The sequence below is a fragment of the Centruroides vittatus genome, unplaced genomic scaffold, assembly GCF_030686945.1.
Source record: "Centruroides vittatus isolate TY-2023 unplaced genomic scaffold, ASM3068694v2 contig_4, whole genome shotgun sequence".
Lineage (NCBI taxonomy): Eukaryota > Metazoa > Arthropoda > Arachnida > Scorpiones > Buthidae > Centruroides > Centruroides vittatus.
In genome coordinates, this window is record NW_027122214.1 from 2,884,225 (window position 1) to 2,908,442 (window position 24,218).

At 33.7% G+C, this 24,218-nt stretch overlaps 1 protein-coding gene across 1 annotated transcript in view; it reads right to left on the reverse strand.

Moving 5' to 3' along the window:
• The window catches only part of glu (structural maintenance of chromosomes 4-like protein gluon), a 92,409-nt gene that overhangs the window by 16,518 nt on the left and 51,673 nt on the right, over positions 1–24,218 (reverse strand). The window contains exons 14-22 of the mRNA XM_067271526.1: positions 23,860–23,991; positions 20,785–20,946; positions 16,185–16,225; positions 15,900–16,087; positions 15,593–15,822; positions 12,770–12,896; positions 2,680–2,731; positions 2,199–2,336; positions 1,467–1,611 (exon numbers count right to left, since the gene is read on the reverse strand). Coding sequence (XP_067127627.1) covers positions 1,467–1,611; positions 2,199–2,336; positions 2,680–2,731; positions 12,770–12,896; positions 15,593–15,822; positions 15,900–16,087; positions 16,185–16,225; positions 20,785–20,946; positions 23,860–23,991 — 1,215 coding nt within the window. The remainder of the gene's footprint in view (positions 1–1,466; positions 1,612–2,198; positions 2,337–2,679; positions 2,732–12,769; positions 12,897–15,592; positions 15,823–15,899; positions 16,088–16,184; positions 16,226–20,784; positions 20,947–23,859; positions 23,992–24,218) is intronic.

Sequence of the window (24,218 nt, forward strand, 5' to 3'; positions counted from 1 at the left end):
AAAATACATTTAGAGAAGTCTACAGTTTTTACTGGCTTATCGAACAAATGAATACAAATGGATCCTAGACCAGTGATTCTTAATAGGGGGGCCGCGGCCCCTGGGGGTCCATAAGAAGTTTGCCAGGGGCCGCCAAATTATGCAAAATTTCCTTCAGAATATAATAAAAAGAAAATTGATGTATAATCCGAATATCGTATTGAAAAGTGAAATAAGAAAGATAAAGTTTTCCTATTTAGTTTTTATTTATTTATTTTGTATTTCTTCCTACATACAACTTTGTTAGTACAGAAGAAATAAATGTAAATATGCTACTTACACCGCAGTATTTACTTCTTTTATTCCAAAGCAATTTTAAGAAACTATTAATGCTTGGAATTTTAAAAATAATTAGGAAAAATAGTAGGCTTTGAAAATTTAAATATTTTTGCAAAAGTTATGCAAAATCCTTACGACAAGTAGGCGTTTTAGTTTTAGTTTAGTTTTAGCATCGACATTGGATCAATTTATCGACATGTTTCTTATTTTATTTTCTGTTAAAAATTAATGAGTTTTCATGTTTAATTGTGAAGTTTGAATGTTATTTAAATAGATAATGAAATAATAAAATTATGATTTACATTTATTATATAAAAAATAAAGCAATAATAAAAAAATCAATTTATTATAGATAAATTATCAAATTATCAAATATAAATTATTATTAAAAAATGGGGGTCACAAAAAAATTATGAAATATTTGGTGGGCGACGAGTATAAAAAAGTTAAGAACCACTGCCCTAGACCATCACTGAGGTGCAATTAACTGATTGACCCTGGAAGTCGGCTTCTTACAGAAACACAGCTTCCCTGTCATCAAATGTCATGGCACGCCACTGATGGTTGCCATTCAGAACCCAGCCTCCAGCACCCCCTGTTGCCCATTTACTTCTTTTTGCCCCCCCCTAGATTTACTCACTGCCCTCAGTGGGGCAGTAACACCCACTTCCAGTGGGGAACCACTAACCTACACTGTAAAATTGAGTGAAATGTCTTATCATAAAAAATTAATGATTATTATTTCATTTTGCTTATGAAAATACAAAATTGCAGAATATTAACATATATTATAAAGAGATAAAACATAATATTAATTGTAGTAAAATTTAAAACAGATTATTAATAAATATATTTATTGTAATAATTTATCCAAATCACTATAAATGGCAATTATTGATGCAAAAATGATATTGCTTTTAACAAGTCTAATAAAATATAAGAAACCAACAAAGTAATGAAAAATAAAGGTTTTGATAATTCCTGTCACTAATATACTATACAGCACTTATGCAGTTTTACAGAAGAATTTCAGGAGTGGCCAAATAAGCAAGGTAACCATAAAGCAGCATTTTACTGCATTAAAATTATATTTTTAAATTAATATATTTTAATATTTACAATTAATAATGAAATCAAATATTCAATACCTCAGATATCTCCAACTTTTCCATAGTCTCTTTGGCTTTAATTTCTAAATCTTTAAGTTCATTTTTTATTTTAATCATAAAATCTTCAGTTTCTGTTATTTCTTTACCAAGAGATTTAATTTTATCTTCACATTTCTTTATATTTCTAAACATTTGATGTAAAGTCAGATAGCACAATTAGCATAAATAAGATGCTTGAAATATTATGATAAAATTAATTAAAACTTTTCTGCTTTTATTATTACAGTAGAGCATCGATTATCTGAAACAATTTGGGACTGGAGTTGTTCAGATAACTGATCATTTACAAAAAAATATATTAAGCACAAAACTGTACTGTATATATTTTGTATCACACATCTTCCAAATATATACCTTACATAAATTAGTACATTAAAGTAGGCCTACAGTTTAGGTTGGCAGGGAGGGGCGAGGAGATACAGTGGATACTGGTGGAATCTGAATTTGCCCAATTGGAAAGCTTTTGGTTAACTGATGTTTTGGTTGCTCGGTATTCAGATAATCGATGCTCTATTGTATAATGAAATTATTGTATACTTTTTGTATGAAATTTCAGAATTTAATAATTTTATTTAAAATATAATTTTAAAAATACCTTACATTTAAACTGACAGATTTAATTTATAGTTTTTATAAGACATGCATTAAAAATCATCACCACATAATACTGTACAAAAGAACTAAAATTTTCTTAATAAAATTACACTCTACCTATTTGTTGTTTTAATAGCAACACCATTTCTAGTAATAGAAGTAATTGCAGAATCAATTTGATTATTTACAGAATCAAGTTTTTGTTGAACAGAACCAACTATTTTCTCAGTAATTTCCATGATCTGTGAATGAAGTCTATTTTATATACAAAAAAATATTATTATAAGTAAAATATTATAAACACATTGCATCTAGAACTGATGCTCTTTTTTATTTTACATAAATTAAAACAATTAACAGGGATATTTCATTCTTAAACTGTAACTAAATATTAAAGGTTACTTTAATTTATTTTGTACTCAAATACATTTATCTTTGTCAAAGTATTTTATTTTAATACTAACATTACTGCATTACATATTATAACATCGTGATTATCATTTGATGCTTAGACAAATAAAACTGAGTAATTATCAATAGTTTTTTTGATATTATATTTAATAAAATATGTAATGATTTATATAAATAATTTATGTACCTTTGAACTTCTTCTTCCAAACCACATGAAGTTGAAGATGCTTTATTATAATCTAAAATTTTAAATTATTATTACTTTTAATGTTTTTCTTTCATTAGCTATTTAAATATTAATTTATATTTTACTAAATAATAGGTACTTAAGAAGTTTCTAATGAATTAAAAATATACCATATTTACTTGAATAATCTGCATAATTTTTCCAAAAAAATCACAACAAATTCATCATGCAGTTTATTCAAAACAAATTTGCAGTCACAACCTGCTTCCAGTTACTATGTATTTTGCTTACTTTGCTACTGATAATTCACTTATCAACTGGATGACTTTGCTTAATATTGTGGCGCCCATCGGCAATGTGCCGATTTGGACCGGTAAGAGGGCGCAAAAAGAGGAAAAGTGAACTTTGAACTGGTCACTCACTTCCTGACCAGCGACTACCGAAAGCGGACATCTTGAACAGGCGATCAACACGAACAACTCCAACCTCGGTCGACGCCGAACTGTAGTTATACTGTATTATACGTTACTGTATATATTCATAAATAAAAGAAAGGATATTGATATTCCGGCTGGATTTTCTTCATCTGCATCGAACAAATTTCATTGTGACTAAAACCCCATAACTGGTGACCCGAACAAAGAAGACACGTGCCTCACAAGGATAATCTATCTCCATCGTACAACCACAAGAGTAGAAGAACGAAACTTAACTATTTTTTGTAATTCAATAAGGTCAGTGACAATTCTATACCTTTATTTTCGAAAAATTTCGTTAACCGATATAATGGAGTCAGCTGGCGTTCCGCAAATTTCTCGAGTGGCAGTCAAACCACCTCCATTTTGGAAGAGCAAACCCTCTCTCTGGTTCGCTCAACTTGAAGCTCAGTTCGCCATCGCTAACATATCCGCCGATACAACCAAATACTATTACGTAATCTCAACACTAGAGTCGGATATTTTAGAATCGGTGCACGACCTGGTAACCAAACCTCCCGAAAGTAACAAGTACGACACCATAAAAAATAGACTGATCAACATATATGCAGAGAGTCAAACATCTAAACTACAAACACTATTACAAGGACTTGAATTGGGCGACCAGCGCCCGTCGCACTTACTAACTAAGATGCGTGACCTTGCAAGCGGACACTTCAGTGAAGATATACTTAAATCGCTGTGGCTCCGAAGACTTCCGGAGAATATCCAGGCTATTCTGGCGGCCTCGACTGAAAATCTACAACAACTCGCCACAATGGCTGACAAAATACAGGAAGTTAACACCATCAGACACACACCAACCAGTCAACGGGAGCAATTCTGTATCGACAACCCGATCGAGAAACAGCTACAGGACTTGGCATCGCAAGTGAATGAACTCTTTGCCTTGGTGCGAGCACCACGCTACCAACATCAACCGCGGTACAATTCCCGAAACCCCCAAGGCTCACACAGACGAAGCCCATCTCGTGAGCGACGCCGTTACAGGGAACCAGAAGGTGGCTTATGCTTCTATCACACCAACTTTGGAGCAAATGCAAAAAAATGCACCCCACCTTGTTCATTCCAGGGATCGGGAAACTAGACGGGCAGCTCCCTGCGGCCACAGAGAGCAAATGCCAGGTTGATAGAATCTTTATGGCCGACCCTTTGTCTCAACTTCGCTTTCTGATCGACACAGGAGCGGACGTATCAGTCATACCAAAAAAATTCACAAACCATTCTGTACAACCAGGAAAACTCACCCTCTACGCAGCAAACGGCACCCAAATTGCAACTTACGGAACCAAGTTACTCACGATAAACTTAAACCTTCGCCGAGCCTTTTGCTGGCCCTTCATCATTGCTGACGTTGCGCAACCCATCTTGGGCGTCGATTTCTTGAAACACTATAACCTCCTCGTCGATGTAAAACATAATTGTTTGATCGATGCCACAACCAAACTTACATCAAAAGGGATGGCAACAAAAAAACTACCAACCTTCACCAACATCACAGTTGTGTCCGGCGACTCACCGTATCACAAACTATTGGCCCAGTTCCCTCATATCACCAACCTGTCACGTTTGGACAAACCAAAACAAAGAGCTCAAGTTTACCATCACATAGAAACACAGGGCCCACCTGTGTTTAGCAAACCACGTCGTCTATCTCCAGACACTCTCCTCGCTGCTCGCAAAGAGTTCGAATTTATGATGGCACAGGGGATCATCCAACCATCAAAGAGTGCATGGGCCAGTCCCTTACATATGGTAAGAAAACCAAATGGAGACTGGCGGCCATGCGGGGACTATCGCCGCCTCAACGCAGTTACACACCCTGATAGATACCCTGTGCCACACATACAAGACTGTATGCAATTATTGCATGGTAAGAAGATATTTTCCACCCTGGATCTGGCAAGAGCATACCACCAGATACCAGTCAATCCAACGGACGTACCTAAGACGGCCATAACTACGCCGTTCGGATTATACGAGTACCTATTCATGCCGTTTGGACTGCGAAACGCGGGACAGACCTTTCAACGATTTATCCACCAGGTGCTACGCGGACTTAACTTCTGTGTCCCATATTTTGACGACGTCCTAGTTGCATCTGTAGACAAGGACGAACATCTGCAACATCTCCGTCAAGTTTTCACACGACTGCAAGAACACGGGCTTACCCTGAACCCATCAAAATGTACCTTCGGCCAAACTTCTGTATCTTTTCTCGGATGCCTAATCACCCCTGCTGGCATACAACCTTCACCTGAGAAAGTCCAGACCATTAAAAATTTCCCACGACCACGAACAATTGCTGAACTACAACGTTTCGTGGCAATGTTAAATTTTTACCGTCGCTTTCTTCCAAATGCTGCAGCTATCCAAGCACCCCTATACGATGTTTTGAAGAGCGGCAGAAAAAATGACAAACGCACTATCCAGTGGACCGAAGGGATGACAACCGCATTCAACAAGTGCAAATCCGACTTGGAAAAAGCGGCCACGCTTGCATTCCAACCGAGTGACAGCAAACTTTCCTTAATGGTCGACGCATCGGACCTTGCCATTGGATCCGTCCTGCAATGCCATACCGACCAAGGCCCACGACCGCTTGCCTTCTTCTCTCGCAAGCTATCCGACACAGAACGAAAATACAGCACTTATGACAGAGAGCTCCTTGGCATATATTCATCCATCAAACACTTTCGGCATCACCTCGAAGGAAGACAATTCACTATTCTGACTGACCATCGACCACTGACCTTTGCCCTCAATAAGAAATCTACATCCTGTTCCCCTCGACAACTCCGACAACTTGACTTCATCGCTCAATTCAGCACCGACATCAGACATATCCATGGAGCTCACAACACTGTAGCTGACACTCTCTCTCGAATCAACAACATTCAGTTACCTTCCTCCTTAGACTTCACCGCAATAGCACAGGAACAAAACAACGACGAAGAACTTAAAAAACTACTATCTACCCAACAATCTTCCTTACAGCTACAACCTCTCACTCTGAATTCCGAACTACAAATCATGTGTGACACGTCAAATAATAGAATACGGCCATACATCCCGATTAACTTTCGCCGTGAAGTCTTCGACTCCGTCCACAATCTCTCTCACCCAGGCACTCGTGCAACCCGGAAACTAATTCAGGAACGCTTTGTATGGCCAGCCATGCTCAAGGATACCAATCAGTGGTGCAGAACATGTATAACTTGTCAGCGGAATAAAATTAACCGCCACATTCGAAGCCCATTACAACAGTTCGACCTACCCAAACAACGATTCGACCATGTACACATGGACATCGTGGGACCACTCCCCCATCAGACGGATTCGTATACCTCCTTACATGTGTCGACCGATTCACACGTTGGCCGGAGGCCACACCAATCCCGGACATAACAGCAGAAACTGTGGCAAAGGCGTTCATATCAACATGGGTAGCTCGTTTTGGAGTCCCTTCCATCATAACAACCGACCAGGGGCGACAGTTTCAGTCCCAGCTCTTCATGTCACTCACTGCCCTCCTTGGAATTAAACGAATCCGCACTACCCCCTATCACCCATCATCAAACGGGCTAGTAGAGCGATTTCATCGTACACTTAAGCAAGCCCTACGATGCAGTAATCACAACCGTTGGACAGAAAGCCTCCCTACAGTCCTACTTGGGCTCCGCTCCACGTTTAAACCGGACGTCGGGGGCACTTGCTCAGAAATGGTATACGGAACGACTCTACGTCTACCAGCCGACTTCATACAGCCTACAAATAACAACTCTCTTGAGCCACCTATCTTCCTGCAGCGCCTCCGCAATATTATGAACAATTTTTCGCCAGTTCAAACATCTGCACATGATAAAATTATCACCTTTCTACATCCCTCAATAATGGAATGTTCCCACGTATTTGTTAGAAATGATTCCGTCAAAAAACCCCTACAAGCTCCCTATGATGGCCCTTACCAAGTTATAGCACGATCCAATAAACATTTCACCATACTAATAAAAGGCAGAGATGCCGTCATCAGCGTGGATCGGCTCAAACCAGCATTCATCGATACAACCACAAACGATACATCCAATCCACCGGTCAACAAAACAAGCCATCCTGTCACACCGACGCAACCACCAATCACCACGACCCGGTCAGGACGTCACGTCCGCTTCAACCCCCGGTACCTCTGATCACCATATCGTTGTCACTGGGGGGGAGCACTGTGGCGCCCGTCGGCAAGGGCCGATTCGAACCGACAGAGGGCGCAGAAAAAAGAGAAAACGGTGAACTTTGAACTGGTCACGCACTTCCTGACCAGCGACTACGGAGAGCGGACATCTTAAAACACGAACAACTCCAACCTCGGTCGACGCCAATTGTAGTCATATTGTATTATACGTTATTGTATAAAATATAAATAAAGAAAGGATATTGATATTCCGACTGGATTTCCTTCATCCGCATCGAACAAATTTCATCGGTGACTAAAACCCCATAATATAATGACCATCTATAGTTGATAATTATGAGCATTATTATTAAATGTTTTTATGTAACTAATTTTGTAAAAATGAGAACAAATAGAAGTTAAATATACAACTGAAACTGACAGTGAATAAGCTTTATTCCTATACTACCTCTTAGTTTAAGTTACTGGTCTATTAATGATTGTTTAATTTGAATTGGAGGTAAACAATGTAAGGAAGTCTGACCTTCATTTAATTAGTAAGTTAATTCATTACAAAATACATTACTACATGAACTTGTAAACTGTGTGCTGCTGTATTGAATGCTAGAAAATAGCAAGATGATATTGGTTGTTATTGTATTATACCCATAAATTCATTACGTAATAAATTAAATTAGTACAGTTTTCCCCCTTTTTTAAATCAATATCTTAAAAAATTGCATCACTAATTTGATGAAGGTGCAGATTAATTCCAGTTAATACATTATATTTTTAAACCAAAAAAGTACTTATTTTTCTGCAGAATGATTCACTCAAGACTGAACATTTATTATGTGGAATATCTCTATAAAATGAAAAAATGAGCATAAAACATAAATGGAACAATTTTTTATTTCATGATAAAGCAGTCAATCAAGACAGGTTTTACATTACACATTATTCAAATGCAAGTATGTAATCATGAGGTACTGAACAAAGTGTTCAATCCTGAGTGAATCACCCTGTGTTATTTGTACACTTTCAATTATTTCTGTACTAAACAATGCCCTTCAAATAACACAAACATTTTAATTTAAATATATGTATGACTTTTGAAAACTGACTAAATATAATTCTACTTAATCATTACAAGTTTATAATTATAAAGTTTAAAGAAATTTTAATCTTTTCATAATTAACATAAAAAAATTAAAATACAGCCTTAATTTTAAGAAGTTAATGTTTTATTGTAAGCCTTATTTTTTCTGGAATTACAAAAACTCTAGTTACACGTAACATTTTTTTTTCTAATTATATATTATTTTAAATATTTTAAAACTATCAAATGAAATGTACAGTTTATTTTTGAGAAGATATAAAATTTGAATTTAAAGAATTCATTTATAATGCAATGATTTTAAGAATATTCTTTCAGTTATTCAATAACAAAAAATTATATAATATCTGCTACTGTTTTTTTTATTCATTAATATTTTTAATATACTTATGTATAAAAATATTAATCTGAAAGAATAAAAATCTAAAAAAAAACTTTATATTCATAAATCAAGAATACTTATTTATTATAACCGAATTTAGATTTGTAGTTAAAATAAAAAATATTAACATTTAAAAATAAATTAAACAGTAAAATCTGTCCAAAATGGAAACTTAATAAAACAAAAACCTGCCTAAACACAAAAAATTTTTCAGAATGGAGCAATTTTCTGTTAGAAAAAAAAAACCTGTTTAAAATGGAAAGCCGCAAAACTGAAAAAAACATTCAGTAACATGCAATTCTTTGCATGTTACTGAATACTTGCTTAGGTTTAAATTGGTTTAAATTATTATAGTGTGTTATAATTTATAGCTTGAATGAATTAACTAAAAAACCTTCAGAATACACAAGAGTATAATTTACATAATTAGGTACTATAATGATTGCAAGCCATAAAATTTAACAAAATCTAAAAATAAATAGATAATACGTTTTGCCTAAACTTAACCATTGGACAAACATTTTTTACTGTGTTTCAGTTTGGAATTGTTTGAATATTGATTACCGTATTTACTCGCATATAAGACGATCTTGCATATAGGACAAGGTGTGACTTTAAAGATCAAAACAAAGAAAATTAGATTTATTAATACAATTCTAATTTTATATCAAATGCACGTAAATGCACACATTGTCCCACAAAAATTAATGTCATTTTAAATTTTAAAGAAAAACCTTGTAAAATCGACAACATAATTTGTTCATGTAAAGCTGCAAATCCAGAATCTTTTTTTTACCAAATTTTATTCAGTCAAATCCACTCTCTATTGATTACACTTATAAGTTTCTCTAAATTCTGATTTCCGAGTCATCATCTGTTTTCACCTGGCATTAAATTTAAACTTATATCGGGCTCCCAGGTGATTTTGGAATTTAATTCAAAAGCTTTTCTTTTCCTATTGCTATTCGTCTTTACTCCTGAGAATACACAAGAACGATTCAGACGACCCAGATAAAATACTTTTGTTTTTAAACACCATAGGGTGAGCATCATGCAAAAAATGAAAATATACAGTTTACAAAAATTATAGCAAAAATGCAAATAATCCTTCGTTTGTGCGTATAGGATGACCTAGGTTTTTGAAGCAGTGAAAAATGAATAAAAACCTCGTTTATATACAAGTAAATATGGTATTTTAATTTTAATAAGTTGCAAGACTAAAAAAAGTCAATAATGTTTTGGTATACATTTAATATTGTTGTAATAACTGTGACTAACTACATGTTATATTCCAGTCAAACTTCCATATTATGAACTTCTATACAGTGAATTTCTCTGTATAACAAATTTGCATTGTACACTGCTCTTTCAGCCAAAAATATATAAAAATTGTTTCTAAATAACAAAGTTAAATTTATTAGTTAATTCTTGCCAAGCGAAGTTGATGTTGCCTATGGCATCCATGATGCTATATTTTTTCCAAAATTGCACCAAACCAACATAGATTTAAGGAAAGTACAATGCTACGACAAATCGCAATCTTTTGCTGATTGGTTTGTGTTTGAGAACAATTGTATTATATACGAATTAATTAAATGCTGCAATAATTTGAATCGGCATAAATTTTGAGATTTTTGTAAGGCTTCGAATGGATTGCATTATATCAAATCAGTGTTAATCGAGGCAGCATTAAGCAGGGTCTTACTGTACTTTATTTACCAGAAAGTATAATTTCTATATAATGAAATTTCCCTATAGCAAAATTTTTTCAGGATTTAGTGACTTTATTATATAGAAATTTGACTGTATTTTCTAATATTGTTTGTTTAATGAATTTGATAATAAACTGTATCTTTATTTAATACATGTTTTATTTATTCTAAGAGGAGCTGAAATAAAGCTACTGCTGTGTTACTGCCTTTTAAATTGTATACTAAATCATATTTAATGAGTAACAATGGTAATACATTTAAACTTGAAACTTGAATAAATTGTAACATTCTTTTAAAAATGAAACTTCTGTAAATTATAGAACTGACTGATTATTGTTAATGATGCTACAAAAGTATGTTTAAGCTTTCTGTAAATAGCAAACAATATGGTAACTCTCCCAGTGCTAGCAACATTTGAAAGACACATTCCTTTTGTTGAGATTCAGCACATTTATCAAAGTATCTACATGTTATTCTGACATTCTACCATTATATTTAGAATTTAAGAAAAATTTTTCTTGTGTGTCACTTCCTTAAAAATATTGTATTGATGTAAATATAAACATAAGCCAAAAATGTTTTATTGAAAAATACATAAACTGCATGGTTAAATCTTGTTAAAGAGAAATATTTTTCAGATCTATCAAAATTTAATCAAATTATTTCAAATTTATTAATCATTAAAATTTTCAATAACTGATAACGTGTGTGTTTGTAGTTAATATTTTGTAATTCATAAACTATTAAACTAATCCAATAAAATAAACTTTTCAGTATAATAGATTATCATCAATTCATCAAGAGAAGTTGAAAAAATGTTTTATCACTTCAGCATGTAATTCACATATTTAATTTTAACTCTACAGTAGTAAATAACAATAATAGTAAAATTTTCAATTGTAGCATAAAAGTAATTTTATATGGTTGCAAGATCTACATTTAGTATCTACACAAATTACAGTATATATCATATCTCTTCAACATTTGAAACAAATGTTTGAATTTTCAATATAGTTAAAAATTATCATAATTTTTCTGAATCTAAGTAAAACTTCATTTCTTAGATAGTAATTAATAAGGGTGGATTTACTGCAAAATTTAAATATCTATTTTGCTATCAGCATACAATTTATACTATTGATAATTTTTCATTGTATAGGAAATGTATTAATACTATCAGAAAACAAAAAATTGATAACAATTCTTGTAATTATTCACAAATAATCAAAAATATTTTAAATATTTAATTTTTGTTGTATGTAAGTGTATATTTAAAATATACAAGGAGTGGCAGAAAAGTAATGAGACTAATTTTTTTGCAACAATTTTATTTTATTTTTATACATTAATGTTATCTCCTTCAAAGTAGTTCCATTGGGCAACTATACATTGGTGGAGGCATTATTGCCAGTTTTCATAGCAGTGCTGGAAGACTTCAACTAGAATCGCCTGCAGCAATGCAGTTACACTCCTTTGGATGTTATCGGCAACACCAAGATGATGTCTTTTCAAATGGGTTTTAATCTTGGGGAACAAAAATAAGTCACACTGACTGAGATCAGACAAATAGGGGGCCTGGGAAACTACAGAAATTTCTTTTTCTGTCAAAAACTGGTTGATGGTGATGGCTGTATGACAGAAGGAGTTGTCATAGTGGAGCATCCAAGTGTCCGCAATGTCCCGTCTGACTCAAAGCACCCTTTTTCTGACCCTTTCAAAGAGCCCTTACTCGTTCCACACTTTCTGCAGTTCTCAATGTTGAATGCCTCCCTGAGTGAGGTTCGTCTTCTACTGCTTCTAGGCTTTCCAAAAAATGCTTTGTGCCACCGAAAAACTTGTACTCAGGAATGTTTCCCATAGGCTCATTGCAGTTTTTTGTAGGTCAAACTTGCAGGTTCACCAAGCTTAACAAAATTTGATAGCACACCATTGCTCCAAATTTCACTATTCCATTTTCTGTAACGCAATACAAAAAACAATACTTCGCTTGTCGCACTCTCGAGGATCATGTAATTAGCACACGAGATTGAAACTGTTACTGAGCATCTAGGAGAGACAGATGTACAAGATGTGAAAGGGAAGTCTGCAGTGTTGCCAGATTGTGCTCAGTGATGCCAATCTCATTACTTTTCTGCCACACCTTGTATTTACAAGATTTTAAATCTTGTTAACGTAAAAAATACAAAATAAAAACTTATTTATTTTCAAAAGTACCTTTCTCTGCTTCTGCTAATGTAGATTCCATCATCTTCACTTTCTTTTTATCAGGAGCTACAACTAATAATTTTTCTTTTTGTTCTTTTAATTGTTGAGATAAAGAAGATTGTTGTTCACTTAGAGCCTGTATTTAAATCAATAATTACTTCTTAAATACAATAAAAATACTATTGGGACCTTGAATAAGTTCTCGCTGTTTTACAGCAGGGGGCATTACTAGAACTGTGTGCGTGTATTTTTAGATGGTGATGCATCTGTAAGGAAGTACAATAAGCGACCTTGAAAATCAGTATATGTCATTTCGCCGAAGTGTTAACAACTTTTTTTCTCGTGGTGTTAAAAATGTCGCATTTTGTGCCAAAAAAAGAGTATTTGCGGGGAATTTTATTGCATTATTTTATTTTAAAAAAATCTGCAGCTGAAGCATACAGAATTCTTGTTGAGACTTACGGTGACCATGCTCTATCGGAAACAACATGCAGAGATTGGTTTAGACGCTTCAAAAATAATGATTTTGACATTGAAAATAAAAAACGTTCTGGCGCACCAAAAAAGTTTGAAGACGAGGAATTGGAGGCATTACTTCATGAAGACTCATGTCAGACGCTAGCTGAACTTGCAGAATCATTAGGAGTTGATCATACAACAGTTTCAAAACGTTTGAAAGGATTAGGAATGATTCAAAAGCAAGGACATTGGGTGCCGTACGAGTTGAAGCCGAGAGACATCGAACGGCGTCTTTTCACATGTGAACAGCTGCTTCAACGGCAGAAAAGGAAAGGTTTTCTGCATCGTATTGTGACTGGGGATGAAAAGTGGATTCACTACGATAATCCTAAGCGTAGAAAATCATGGGGTAAGCCTGGCCATGCATCAACATCATCGGCAAAGCCGAATATCCATGGCTCAAAGCTTCTGCTCTGCATTTAGTGGGATCAGCTAGGTGTAGTTTATTATGAGCTGCTCAAACCAAATGAAACCATCACAGGAGATCGCTATCGACTACAATTGATGTGTTTGAGCCAAGCATTAAAAGAAAAACGGCCATTGTACGAGCAGAGACATGACAAAGTGATTTTGCAACATGACAATGCTCGGCCACATGTTGCACAACCGGTGAAAACCTACTTGGAAACACTTAAATGGGAAGTCCTACCCCACCCGCCGTATACACCAGACATTGCCCCTTCCGATTATCACTTGTTCCAATCGATGACACATGGCCTGGCTGAGCAGCACTTCCATTCTTATGAAGATGCCAAAAATTGGGTTGATTCTTGGATAGCCTCAAAAGACGTATCATTTTTTCGACGTGGAATTCAAATGCTGCCAGAACGATGGGAGAAAGTAGTGACTAGTGATGGACAATACTTTCAGTAACATGTTTTGTATGACTTTTTTAAAATAAAGCATTAATTTTTATGAAAAAACAGCGAGAACTTATTCAAGGTCCCAATATGTATAACAAAGCATATTATGTATTTTTGTGAATAAAAATATATTCATATTCATCTACATTTTATCAATAATTCAGTATTTTATCATTTTTAATATCATCACACACTATATTTTATATAATATATCAGATATTAATATAATCTATGATTTAAATATTTCCTTCTACATTATAAAGAATAAACTATATTGACAATATTTTTCAACCAAACATTTTTGAAAAATTTTCTGGTTTAAAAGGAATTAGAAAATGCAAACTCAGGATAGCATAAACTTCAAGTTTGAACACCTCAATATTTATACAAGATGGTGTGCCCCCCACATATCAGACATCATAGAAGAGCAAGGAGAAGAGTTTCTTCATCAGAGTCCATATAAAGTGCAGTAGTATAGCACTGCATTAGAAAAATGGCACATCCTTGCAGCAAACCCTTTCACAGATGGCACTTACAAAGAGAGGGTCAAATGTTCAGGTCTTTGATTCTAATGAAACTTGGTGAGCATGTAGTCCTAAACACAAACAGTCCAAATAATAGGAGCCACTTCTCAAGTGTTTCCAAAAACTGAGTGTTTAGCTTATGTCATTGGAAGTTTCACATTTCCTCAAAATGGCCAAATGGATAAGACACTAGGCCAGGGGTGGCCAACATACGGCCCGCGTAATGGGTTTATGCAGCCCGTGATTAATTTTTCAATATTAGCTACTTAACTTCCAATAATTGGTTGAATAGATGATTTGCGATACTTCTTCATTTAAAAAAAAAATTCCATTGTAGAGATTTACAACTTTTGTATTCGTCTGTTATAAATTTACACTATTTGAAGAACGAAAGGACCTCCACACTCACTGAAACTCATCTGTGATTCCGCCATGTCACTCTGTTTACGCTGACATGTGACGTACAGCACCGTCTGCCTGTTGACCTCTTTTTTTTCTTTTTTTGCTTGTACGTTTCTTCGCATTGTAAAATGACATTGCGCATGCATCAGGAACTCCTGTTCAAACAAACCTGACCTGCCGCCTGAGTCAGTGTATTTGTATTTAACATAATTTAATTTTAATATTTCGTTCGGCCCGTGAAAAAATTTTTCTTTCCAATTTGGCCTGGGGGGCAAAAACTGTTGGCCACCCCTGTACTAGGCACTGGAACAACATGATATAAGTTCAAATCTTTGCAATTTTAGTTTTTTTTTTCAATGTAACACATATCCACAATCATCATCTAACACATAACATAATTATTTTATTCTATCATTAGTATTATTATTGCTTTTAATATTCCTCGTGTTTAAACCTTTGTACTTATATAACTACTACAACAATAATAATAATAATAATAATAATAATAATAATAATTATAATACCTGGATTTCAACTGATAATTTTTGAGATAAATGTGTTAAACTGTTATATTCTTTTTTCATCTGATCAATAAATTCCTCTGTACTATCTTTTTTATCTTTTAACTTGGCAAGTGTATCCATAAGTTGATCAATATGTTTTGACATAACTTCAATCTCTTCCGGATTTATGTCACTAACAATAGCTTTACCCATTCTGCCTTTTGATGCTTTCCCACCACCACTCATAGTACCTGAAAATTTATATAATTATTGATATTATATATATAATACAATGACACTTTTAAACAAAAGTATAGTTAAAAATAACCTGCTAAGTCAATGAGTTCTCCTTTAAGAGTAACCACACGAAATCTCGTTCTTCCTTGAAGACCAATACGGGTTGCTTGTTCCAAATCCTTTGCTACAAGAGTATCTCTCAATGCAAAATAAAATGCAGGTAACACCTTTTCATTCCTCACTCTTATTAAATCAAATAATCGAGGAACATTTTCAGGTCTATAAAATACATAGTAAACATAACATGAAAATTTATTCTAATATATTAAATTTTAAAAACAAAAAATTATCAACACAGTTTTATTTAAAAACTTACGTTTGGATTCTCTGTTTTGTATAAGGAATCCATCTATCCATCTATAATAAAATATATTTAAATATTACAAATTTCAATGAAACTGTGAAAATTTTCTGCCACATGATAAAAATTTTTCTAACAGATATTTATAGCAATTATAATTATATTTTCAATAACTAATGTTTCTGGTATATTTGCTAATACCAAGAAAAAAATCTAGATAAGTAAAGATCATAATGAAGAGAAAATACAGTGACATATATACAAAGTTATTTAACAGTAAAGTATCTAATAGCAGAAAGATATTATTTTGGAAATTTTAGAGACTACTGGATATTTGAAACAGCACACAAAAAAATTTTGATCATATAATTTGATTATATAATTTTTATGCGCTACCAAAAAAGAGCACAAATTTGAACTTTTGAAGATGTCAAATTATTATCTTATACTCCCGAAACATTACCAGTTGATTATGATACATAAAAATTAGCATTTCTATATAGTAATACAATTTTCAATTAATCTGCCAGATTATATTGGGCTATATAGCTCAATGAAATCTGGCATGTTATTTAGCCTTAATCAAGAACTTTCTTTGAACGTTCTATAACTATCAACAGTGACAGTTCTATTACTTAATTCTGATATATATGAATCTACAAGTATTTGTGAGGTTGCCGAATTCATGATTTCCAAATGTCAGGACTTATCGTATGTGGGGTGAAGGAAAGTGAGGCAGATAGCTGCAGTGACAAACAAACCTGTTTATTTACACTATATCTTACAGTCTAGTGTGTCTTGTTCCGATGGCACTGCTGGACGGTGAAGCATTGGCCCTGGGGCGGTCGGTTGGAGTTTCTTGGATAGTCGGAAGTCCCTGGACGAAATGAAAGTAGCCCGATGTCCGGAACAGGTTGGTAAACGTAGGGGAGAGTCCAGATATTAATCTTCAGTTCGAGGCTGGAAGAAGTCGAGAAGTCTGGGAGAAGTCTTCACAAGGGGAGGCAGAGACAAGTCTCCTTTGCCCTTGAGATCCAGGTTTTTATAAGATCTTTCTCCCCTGGATCTCCAGCTCCTGATTGGTCGGTTTCCTGTCTCTAGGCAGACGACCGACCGTTTCGAGCTATGAAAGGTTTAAATTCGACACTGTGTTTTATTCTGATCAAGGGAATTTAATCAGAACTCGAAACCCCTGCTCGTATTCAATTGTCTCGAATTCTTATAAGTCTGATACATAATATCAGCGCTACATCGCCTTTTAAGGAGAAAAAAAAGACATTTTTCTCTCGATTAATAATTTTTAATATTTCCCGATTTAACGTTTCCTTCCAATTTCTACTAGCATCAGAATCAAAGCTTGATCTCTTGATTTGACATTTTTTATGATATATTTTTAACACATGAGCTCGAGCATCGCTCAGGCTTCACATATTAACTTATACAAAGCAACAGCTGGTGCACTGGATACAAACCTCGTGTGAGCAATGCAGCACATTCTGGTCGTTCTCATATTGAATCTATTAATATTCAGTTGATTGAATCAACAATGGACATAAAATGTCAATGTCAATGTCAACAGACAGCAAGAAAGTTAGCTGCAGAGGCAGGAAAGAGCCAAGCCACAGACATACTTAGGTACTGCAAAATTTCAGCATAATGGGTGCCTCATTGCATCAGTGTGCTGAGAAAATGGCACTGATATGTGCTTGCAAACAAACATTTGGAATATTACAGCCAAGAAGATTGTACATCCTTTGAGAGGATAACTGCATTGGATCAAAAAGGGTGAACAAACCAAACTTGAAACAACAATTTGACAAATGGCGGCACCTAACTTCTCCTTAGCCAAACTTGTACCAAAAATCTGGAAACATGAAAGTGATGCTGATAGTGGCTTATGATATCCAAAGTATCATACAGTTCCTCACAACAAAGCTGTTAATGTCACATACTACCAACATTTTCTGGATCATTATCATCTTTCTGTTCTGTTAAGGAAATGGCAGCATTTCAGAACATGTCCACCCACTGTTTTGCATGACAATGTTCAATGTCCTCTGCTGCTCCTGTAAGGTATTTGTTAGCATGGTGACAATGGGAGGTTCTCAAACAGCTGTAAGACATGAGTCCCTGTAACTCTGATTTCCAAACAGCTGAAAGACCCACTTAGAAGAATACATTTTCATATCCCATCCAAGACATGATCATCCAAGAAGTAGGGACTCATCTGCAGACATCAACAAACACAGCTCTGTTATTGTTATCCAGCACCTTGCAAATATTTGGAAGAAGGTTGTAAATATGACAAGAGGTTATATTGAAGAAATGTAAAGGAGCGTAAAGCCTACAATATATATTTTGTCACATAAAAGCATATTGTCTCTACTCTCTTTATAACCCTCATATATATATAAAAAAAATGGAAAATTAAAAAACATGAGTCAAAATTACTGTGGGGTCCTTATACCAAGATGAGATTCATTCATTTGTCAAAATGATACCAGTCAGTTTTACAGAGAACTGGCAAACTTGGTCACACATGGAGACTTTTGCTTTTCCAGAAGCAAATGCATGACCATTCCAGAAAAGAGACACATCAACTTTCTTTTCCTTTAAAACTAGATTTAATTTATTCTGGTTAAGCCTAATTGATACACATCACAGGATTGAACATTAATTATCAGAAGGACTAGATGGTCTAGGATGAGTTCTAGAATAGGAATGCTGTTTTTCAATCAAAGACCCTTTTAGGCATAGAGATAATTTATCCCCTTATTTTTATCCCAAACTACATTTTACAAGAGAAATGAAGAGGACTAGCAAAGATTATTAAAGAAAGACCAATAAGAATCTCAAAGTCTGAGCTTGACTGTTCAAACCTCTCAATTTTCCTCAAGATCCTCTCCAAACACTTCAAATGTTCATTGATAAACAGTCAATTCATTCTCTTATCTGCTATCCGATTGGATCCCCAAACAGTCACCAAAAAGTATACAGGATTATATAAGACTAACCCTTCTGTCCAGCAAAGTTTTCCTACGTCTCTCTTAAGTTACATTTATTGCCTCAATTGTAACCAGGAAAGCCTGATTACTGTTATTTGATAAAACATCCCATAGTTTTGATTCACATCTATATAACTGTGAAGTTTACATTCAACGTCAAATACGATATAATTTCCTTTCTTGTCTAACTAACTATAGTCATGTTTATTTCTCGAATATTTGGTATGTCCATAAAAATCATGTACACCAAAAAAGAGCACACTTATAAACTGGAACTGTATAATTAAATAACAGACACCTAAATGCAATTTCCAGCACATAATAAACACAAATTTACTGCTTGGCTGAAAACGTTTGAGCAGTAAATTTGTGTTTATTATGTGCTGGAAATCGCATTTAAGTGTCAGTTATTTAATCATGTTCACTCCCAGTTCTCTGACAAATGCAAATTTCTGTGTTGTGGCAGGACTGAGTTCACATTATTTTTGTAAAAATAGTAAAGATACTTTATTTATTTCTATATATTTTACTTTGTATTTAGTATAAATTCATTCAAACAGAAAGTTTGTCAGTTATATGATCATCTTTTTTTCTTATAAAGAAAACCTTATCAGATGTTCATGTGCATTAAAATAAATGACTAAAAACCAACAAAGCAATAGAAAATAAACTAAGATTTTATGTTGCAACCAGACCAAGTACAGATTTATAAACAATATGATATAAGATTTGATAAATATACAGGGTCTGTACAGGTAATTCCATCTGTGTTCCCTGATATTCTGACTTTCCCTGACCTATTAAAGTCTTTGCAATTCCCTTTTCCAATATTCAATATTCGGTCAAATCTATTTAAGCCCATTTTTCCCACAATTATATAATTTTTATTAAAAAATAACTTTATTTACTTAAAAAAAGCAAAAAACTTCATGTAAAATTGATTACGTAATTAGCTACATCATATAAAAAATTTCATAATTTTATTTAAATAAGACTCATGTTGCATCAGAAAATCAAATTCTTAAAGCAAGGCAGCAGGAAATTCAAAATAATTTAAACAAAATGGGTCCATGCTAGACCAAATCATTTATCACATGCTATTTTTGGTCTAGCATGGACCCATTCAAGGTCATTACATTTCTTCCCATCCCTCTCTGAAACTTATAATGGAAATGATGGAGTTTTGGTGGTAAAGCGAGTCGTTGATGGTTTTTTTGAAAACCAGACTTTAACTCTACTAACCCTCTAACAACTACCCCTCCCCTACACACCCCTACTGCCAACCATTTTAAATATGGACATATACCTTCTATCCAACAAAATTTAAATCATCATTTACAGTTTACAAGATATAAATGCAATAAATCTTGCCTTTTTTTTTGGTTGATCCAGTTTTCACAGACTCCCATACCAAACTGAATTTAAAGACCTATCCAGATAAAAAAAAAAGCAAGAGCGACAGATGGATTCTGTGGTATCTGTGGATTCCCTAACTTTCCCTGACATTTTCTGCTAAAAATCTTATTCCGATTTTCCAGGTCTGTATGGACCCTGAATATAGTAATATAAATAGTAAGATATATAGTAAATGTTTATAAATATATATTTACCTTGTCAAGAGCAATGAATGTTGCTACACCAACATTATTTCTCTTCAAATAATCTACACACTTTTGTGCAGATGTCATTGTATCAGTAACAATGTTATCAAGAGGTCCACAAGCTGTTGAAATAGCAATATCATATTTTTCATCTATAGCTCCTAAATCTCCCTATATTTTATACACATTATATATTAGAAAAAAATTTGTAAAAATAGAATAAATTTATTAAATAAAACAATTTAACAATAAATAAATAAAAATAATTTAAATAAATTCTTAATTAAACATCTTATAGAATAAATATATTTATAGTAAATAACATTACCAAAATATATATCAACATCCTGAAGCATAATGTATTGATACTAAGTCAAACGATTTCCATTAATAATAATAGCCAGACTATTAACTGTTTATATAAGGCAACCTATATGTTGAGCAGGTGAAGCATGGGAGTGTTGAATGGTTTCAAGGTTGTCATAAGGAAAGATTCCCATATAAACACAAATTTTCAGTAACTGCAGCATTTGAATAGTGTTGTTTGAGCCCATAATGGGTTGTAGTTCTGTCCGAGCACCTTTTTTTTGAGAGTTTTTTGGATACAGACAAGACGTTTCTTACCTTAAAACAGTGTTTCCCAAGCTTTTTTGATCCACCACCCCCTTTGTTCCATAAAGTTATACCCAACGCCTCCTAGCCCATTTTCTCTTGTGTGAGAAAGGATTGGAAATACAGTAGAGCATCGATTATCCGACTTAATTGGGGACTGGGGTTGGTCGGATAACTGAAAAGTCGGATAACCAAAAAGTATGAAAAAATACATTATTAGTATAGTGTATTAGGCCTGGTTTAAATACTAGCCTCCCCTTTCATGGTCGAGCCAGTGCTTCCAGCTAAAACATGCAAAAATTTAACAAAAATAATATTAAAGTAGCCAAGATATAACCAAATATTGTAGCGCCACATCACTAGAAGACATTTGAATTTGCTGACTAGAACGCGGTCGGTTAACCAATAAGTCGGTTAATCGGGGGTCGGATAATCGATGCTCTACTGTATTCTTAGAACTTTTCTATGAATCTCACACTTTGTGCCCTTACCGTACATTGTTCTCAACATCTGGAAACCATTAAACGCAATGTTTCCTCTTATCCATTTAACAGAGGAAAGGGAATGGCTGTCAGTGACCTCAACTTTTGCCTTTGGTCACCGTTCAGTACCCTGCCTCCAGCATCCCCCTAGATTTACTCACCGGCCACAAGGGGGCGTTATCGCCCACTTTGAGAAACGCTGCCTTAAAACAACAAATGTCTAGTGTATACCCCTCTATTAACTTCACTTGGGAGAAAGAGGTTGATACAACAATAACATTCTTGGATTTGCACATACATAGATCCCCTAAATGACTACTATTGTTGGTTTACCATAAATTTTATAAGGTGCCTCATACCATTCCTACAGACACTTTTCAACCTTTGTGATATGTTAATGCCACTATTGCTGCCCTCATTAGAAAAGTGTTCTTGTTATTGTCAACACAAGCGCTTGTAAACGTTAAGTTAAACACCATTAGTTTGGCAGTATGCACAACTAGTTTTTCACATGCTAAGTTCACACATGTGCATAACATGGTCAGGAAATCTCTATTTCCAAGTACAACACTACATAACAAGAGAAAGATGTCAGTAGTTCAACTGCCATTATCATACATCGGACTCCTTTCCATATGCATTAGCTGTATATTCAGACAACATAACTTTCTCCTGCCCTATCTCTGCTATCGAATTTGCACAGACTCATCTGCAACAATCAGGATAAATTCTCCATCTTGGGAAAATCAGGAATTTATGCCATACCATTTTTCCTCCAACAAAATAGCAAGTCTTTTCAAATCCACATTGATAAAACAAAGATGAATTGTATGTACGTTAGTTATTAGTAAATAACTATCATCCCACAAAATAATTGCAAATCTTGAATTACTCTTTCAATCTTAACATTTTGATAAAAACTGTTTAGGAACTATTTTCATTATAAATTTATTTAAATTAAAAAATAACTGACAGTAAAAACTATTATTAAGATAAATTATATGCTAACTAAACATGCTGTCTTAAATAATAAGCATCTAAGGTCTGATCTAAGGCCAAACAACTGCCAGATTAAGTCAGGCTATTTTACTGCTACTATTAATAATAATTAAATACTATTTAATTTGGCTAGAGGTAGATATTAGGTGCCAGCTCTTATTAAATTTAATAATTATAATTAAATCAATATTTACTAACTAGTTAAAAGGTTCTGGAAGAAAAGAATCAGCCCAGGGTAGAACTAAAACCCACAAAACTGCTACTTACCATCAGAAGTGTTGCCAGTTACCACTGTCCGATCTTTAGTTCCAGAACTATTAATTTAGATATAACCATATTTGTTACTCACAGTGCTAACTGGGGAGTGGCCATAAGTGCTAAGTTGACCCCAGTCAGGATTATAAATAACTAGTATGGTTATATCTAAATTAATAGTTCTGGAAACAAAGATTTGATAGAACTCCAGGTAGCATAACTGACAATGCATATGGTAAGGGCAGTTGAGGATTCAAATCTGTAAGCCAATTATTTTCTTCCAGAACCTTCTAAATTATTTAATAAATATTAATTTAATTATAATTATTAAATTTAATAAGAGATGGCACCTAATGCCTACATCTAGGCCAAATTACATAGTACTTAATTATTAATAGCAGCAGTAATATAGCCTGATTTAATCTAGCAATCATTTAGTTTTAATATAGCTATTAGGCTTTGAGATGTTTATATTTGAACATGTTATCTATTCATACATTTGTTCATTATTGAATATTTTTTAAATTTAAAGCATAATGGAACAATACTTGTTAAAAGAAATACCAGAACAGTTAATCAATTATAATAACATCTTGTTTAATAACATAAAAAACTTTTAAATAATTTATAAATTAGTACAAAATAATTTATTTAAATATGTTGTTCTACTCTTCACAAGAATTTTAATGTTTATTTATTTATTTATTATTATTATTATTATTTTAATCTAACTTACAAGTCTTCCTAAAATTCCTGGTATATTATTTTGTTCTTTCTGTCGCATTAATGTTTCAAGAACTTTTCCACGACTTCGATTTGCATTCATGGCACTTCTTGCATCTTCAGCTCTTAATCGTTTAACTTTTACCTAAATAAAAATAAAATTAATAACACATTTTCCAAATTTAAGATTTTTTCCCAATTCAAAATTTTATCATTAAAAAAACCACATAGTTTATTTTTAATATTATATAAACCAAATGAAATGTCAGTTGGTTCAGGCATATTTCAGTTATTGTTTAATAATTAATTTTTAAAAAAACTGAAATCATTAATTTCTTATTGTTTCAGAGACTTTCAATGAATTTACAGCTT